The sequence below is a fragment of the Arachis stenosperma genome, chromosome 5 (genome assembly GCF_014773155.1).
Source record: "Arachis stenosperma cultivar V10309 chromosome 5, arast.V10309.gnm1.PFL2, whole genome shotgun sequence".
NCBI classification, from domain to species: domain Eukaryota; kingdom Viridiplantae; phylum Streptophyta; class Magnoliopsida; order Fabales; family Fabaceae; genus Arachis; species Arachis stenosperma.
In genome coordinates, this window is record NC_080381.1 from 2,995,432 (window position 1) to 3,000,786 (window position 5,355).

The window sequence follows — 5,355 nt, forward strand, 5'->3', positions numbered from 1 at the left end:
TAATGTATTTTTTGAGAAATACATATTTAATAATATTTTTTTGCAAGATTATCTAACATTAAATATGTATTTCTCAAAAAATATATTAGAGATTAAATTTTGATACATTTTTTTGTAAATATGATTAAAAAATGAGATATTATTATTTTTAAAATTTGGTAATTTTTTTCTAATTATATATTTTTTTGTGATTTCTTAAAAGTATTATTATTTGTTAACAAAAAATTACAAAAAAATATATTTTTAAAATTTGGTAATTTTTTTCTAATTATATATTTTTTTGTGATTTCTTAAAAGTATTATTATTTGTTAACAAAAAATTACAAAAAAATATATACTTAAAAAAAATTACCAAATTTTAAGGATAATAATATCTCATTTTTTTAATCATATTTGCAAAAAACTGTATCAAAATTCAATCTCTAATATATTTTTTGAGAAATACATATTTAATGTTAGATAATCTTGCAAAAAAAAATATTAAATATGTATTTCTCAAAAAATACATTAAAGATTGAACTTTGATGCAATTTTTTGCAAGCATGATTAGAAAAATATAATATTATTGTTATTAAAATTTGGTATTTTTTTTAAGTATATATTATTTTGTAATTTTTTAAAAGTATTATTGGTTATTAACAAAAAAAATTATAAAAAATATATACTTAGCGAAAAATTACCAATTTTTATATATAATAATATCTTATTTTAATAATCATTTTTACAAAAAATTGTATCAAAATTCAATTTCTAAGATATTTTTTAAAAATATATATTTACTGTTAGGTATTGTTGTTTTGTTTTAAAATTACTTGACGGCATTTTTGTCAAGAGTAAGATACGAGTGTATTTTTGTTAGCGTTTAAATAATTTGAGAGCATTTTTTGTGTTAGCCCAAAATATTATTAGAATTGTTAGCAGATGGGAGTTAAATTAATAATAACTAGTCAAAGAGTAAGATACGTATTTTTGTTAGGGTTAAAATTTGAGAGCATTTTTTGTGTTAGCCCAAAATATTATTAGAATTGTTAGCAGATGGGAGTTAAATTAATAATAACTAGTAGTTAATAGATGGATATTTATGAGATTAGTTGATAATATTCTTATAAATAGAATGACTCTTAGCTTGTACCATGTAACAATTTTAACCTAACTTTACATATAATATTATCTTCTTATTTAGATTTTTTTTTAGAAATTTAATATAATATCAGAGTCATAGTATCTTCATTAAAGAGGACAAGTCATTAGTATAAAACCAAATAGACCATCATTGGCTTATTTTTTGGCCAACTCTAATCTGCCAATTGATATATAATATTTGTCAATTTATTATGTAAAGAAGTATTTTGGTACTATTTCAATTGAACACTTCTACCTCTAAACTGAATGTAACAATGAATATATAATCTAGTATCTGATAGTCTCAATAGTAACTGAGATTCCTTTTCAGTAAAGCCTAAATTTTTTGGCAAATTTAATCAATATTTCAGACATGTTAAATTAATAAATAAGTAATAGGAAAAGAGTACGTTATTTTACGACAAATATTAGACTATTTGACTGCCTAACCCACTAAACTAAGCCGTTATTACTCATGGAAGTTTGATATTTTCACGTCCAAACAAACACTCAAATAAAAAAGTAGAAAATATCAAGATTTTTTGGTATATGATATTTGTTGATTTGCTATGTCAAAGAGTGTTTTGATATTATTTTAATTGAACACTCGTACCTATAAACTAAGAATGTGATAATAAACAGTGACGGACCCAAAAAATTTATGTTAGGAAGATAAAAATAGTATACATTATTATAAAAAAATATATTAATATAAGTTTAAAAAAATAAAAGTGCACATTAATTATTTGAATACAAAAACAAAAAACAAAAATTACATATAATAAAATAGAATAAAAAATATATTTTTAAATATTTTTTATTATTATTTCTATAAATAAAAAATATATATTTTAAATTAGTAAATTGATCAATTAACTTTATATATAATAATATAAATTGAGATAACATAAATAATAAAATATATAAATTTATCAAGATAATAAAAAATCAGATTAATATCTAAACTATAAATATTTAAATTAAAATTTGTAATTAAAAATATCAAAAAGAGAAACAATAAAATTAAAAGATACATAGAGTCATAAAGAGTTATATAAAAAAATAGAAAATTTAAAATTTATCTTTTATAAAGAGAAAATGACCATTAAAAAAAATAGAAAAAAAAGATTAAAATTAATAAGAGAATTCAAGAGAATAAAAGAGTGATGATGGCTGAAATTTGAGAATGAAAAAAAAGACTAAATTTGAAGTTAAAATGATAGGAAAAAAAATAAATTTGAGACTTTAAATAATTAAAATAAATTTATTTATAGTTGAATTATTTAAAATTTAATATATATATTATATATATATATATATTTTAAAATAAGAGTGGGACAAATGTCCCTCAGGATCCCGTTCCTAATAATGAATATATATAATCTAGTTTTTGGTAGTCTCAATTGTTGGCCAAATTTAGTCAATATTTTAGACATGTTGAACTAATCAACAAGTGATAAGGAGAGAGTACATTTTATAATAATTTGTCTATATTATTTTACGATAGATATTAGACTATTTAACTGTCCGACCCGCGTCCGCTCTTACTCATAGAAGTTTGATATTTTCAATGTCCAAACAAACATTAAAATAAAAGAACAAAAAATATCAAGCTATTTTTGTGACTATCCAAAAGATCATATAATCATATACTATTATTCTCATTAAATGGCCAAATTTAAGTTGCAACTCACATACAAATTAAATATTACGAACTCACATAAAAACAAAGATCCAGAGATATCATTTGTGTTTTCAAGAAAAAATATCTTTCTCATCATAAAGAAAATGAGAAAAGAATCTAACCTTACGTGTGCTTGGTAACAATTGGATCACACTGGATAAGAAATATGTGTTCACGAATCCTCACCATCCTCACTTATATAATGTTCTCCTTATACCCTATTCCATTTATTAAACCTCATCTCCATTTGTAACAAAAAAACTTTATAGACACTACTTAAATATCTGGACAAGTATCAAAAAAGAAGAACAAAAGAAACAGAAGAAAGATGACAACAATTTCTACTATGACTCTCTCAAGTCCTACTAGAGTAATTGCTAAGGGAGTACAGACGCCTCTAAAGACTCAAACCATCAAGTTTTCACCCATATTCAAGTTCAATCAGAGGTGTCCTGGTTTAATTAAGTCGGGCCGATCATTTTCGATCCAACCGGTTCGTGCAGCCCCTGATAAAATATCAGAAAAAGTAGAGAAGAGCATAAAGGATGCCGAGGAGACATGCACCGATAACCCTACCAGCAACGAGTGTGCAGCTGCTTGGGATGAGGTAGAGGAGCTGAGCGCGGCGGCAAGTCATGCGAGAGACAAGAAGAAAGACTCGGACCCGCTTGAGAATTACTGCAAGGATAACCCAGAAACTGATGAGTGCCGCACCTATGATAATTGATGAGGAGGGCGCTTTCATTTCCGAGTCTGTTAGGTTCAAAGATATAAATAAAGAATGATATCAATCTTTTTATGTAATTGTTTTTAAATTTCTGTTACATGCATGAGTTGAACAGATACTATGTACTCTTAATTAATTGTTTGTATTGAAGCATGATAAACGAGATTATTCCATATAGCATATAACCTAGCTAAGTTGTTCTTATCATTTGTCATTTGTGGAGTTTACTAATTGATGTACTCTTAATTAAATCATAACATTTTCATTCATTAAAAAATTTCAAATTATTAACGGTTTTAATGTATTAAATTATTTAAAAAAAAAAGTTATCTTTATTTTCGTGAAAAAATTTAACTTTTGATTAATAGTAAGATGGAATGAGAGGATGATAATAATATTCATGATGTTGGTGGTATGGTTATGAAGGCTGCAAGAGACTTGGTGGAAATAGGATGACACACTAGCACGTTTGATTGTTTGAACTTATTAAATTGATAAAAAAAAATTTAGTATATTTTGTAAATTTTTAGTAATAAAAATAAAAACATTAAAAATATTTTTTTTAATTATAATTTATATTTTTTAAAAGATATTTTTTCTTTTAAAAAATAACTTTTACATATAATAAATGGTCAAAAAGTATTTTTATTTTATTTAAATATAATTGATAAATAAAAAGATTTTTTATATAAAATATTCAAATATAAAATTATTTTTATTTTTTATAAAAAAGCTTTTTTAAAAAATTATTAATTTTTTTTCCCCAAAAATATCCTCCAAACAGGCTCTTAATCAATGGAGTCAAATATGTATTAAGCTTCCTACTTTTGTTCACTTATTATACACCTAATACATGTGGAGGTTGAAAATATGATATATAACTATGAGTGACATATATATGCATGTTCACAAGCATGTCAGGAAACACTAAGTCACTAAATGCACAAAATTCTGAAACCATGTAATAAAGGGCTGTTTGTCTTGTTACAAATATATAGCTATTATTTGGATCTGTTGACAAAGCCTAATTAGTAATTAGCAAAAGTTGAAAAATCGAACCACTTATTTAACCAATAAAATTAAAAATTTAAAGATAATTAAAATTTATCTGATGTTCAATTAGATATAATAAAATAATATATATTATTTATTTTAAAAAAATAATTTTGTGTATTTTATTATTTTAAACACATTTATTGAGTTTGGAAAACTCCAAATTATTATGATGATCAAACATTAATTAAAAAGGGATTAAAATACAAAATTGTTAACTTAATTGTATTGTAATAATAATTTGGTTAATTAACAATTTTGTTGTGTGCAGATTTTGTTATTGGACCGAAAATTAAACAAAGCCAATGTGATGATAATATTCAGTTTTGTGCAAAAAATGCTATATGATATGTGGCTGAATTATTGCTATGTTAATTGGGTCAGGAAATTGTTGAATAAGCCCGTGTTACTAGACAAACAAGGCTTGGTCCGAATTGAAAAGAAAGAAGGAAAGGGTAGTGCATGTTTGGTTTGGTTACCCACTCTCCTCTTTGGATGGAATTCAAATTTTATGAACTTGCTTTAATTGCATTGGTAACATGAAAGAGAAAATGTAAGTGATTTGATGGCATTAATTGATTTCACACGTTACAAGGTACGGGGGGAGGGAAGTGGATAATTAACTCATTTTAATTTCTTCCTTTACTTCCATTGAAAGCTTTTCACTCTTCTCTCTCTTTGCATTCGGTCACTTCACTGACAGGGAAGAAGCTTGTAGATGCAAGCTATTAGAGGAAGAAGAACAGAAACTATGAAGAAGCAAGCAGCC

The 5,355-nt window shown here is 24.4% G+C and overlaps 1 protein-coding gene across 1 annotated transcript; it reads left to right on the forward strand.

Annotated features, from left to right (window-relative positions):
• Positions 1 to 3,021: 3,021 nt before the first annotated feature.
• LOC130979401 (calvin cycle protein CP12-1, chloroplastic-like) lies at positions 3,022 to 3,740 on the forward strand. Its single transcript, XM_057902839.1, has one exon. It carries the CDS (start codon positions 3,135 to 3,137, stop codon positions 3,531 to 3,533), a length of 399 nt encoding a protein of 132 aa, XP_057758822.1. The 5' UTR covers positions 3,022 to 3,134; the 3' UTR covers positions 3,534 to 3,740.
• The last annotated feature ends 1,615 nt before the right edge of the window (positions 3,741 to 5,355 follow it).

Excerpts from the sequence above, each read along its gene's own strand:
- LOC130979401 (XM_057902839.1), top strand. The coding sequence starts at position 3,135 with ATGACAACAATTTCTACTATGACTCTCTCAAGTCCTACTAGAGTAATT.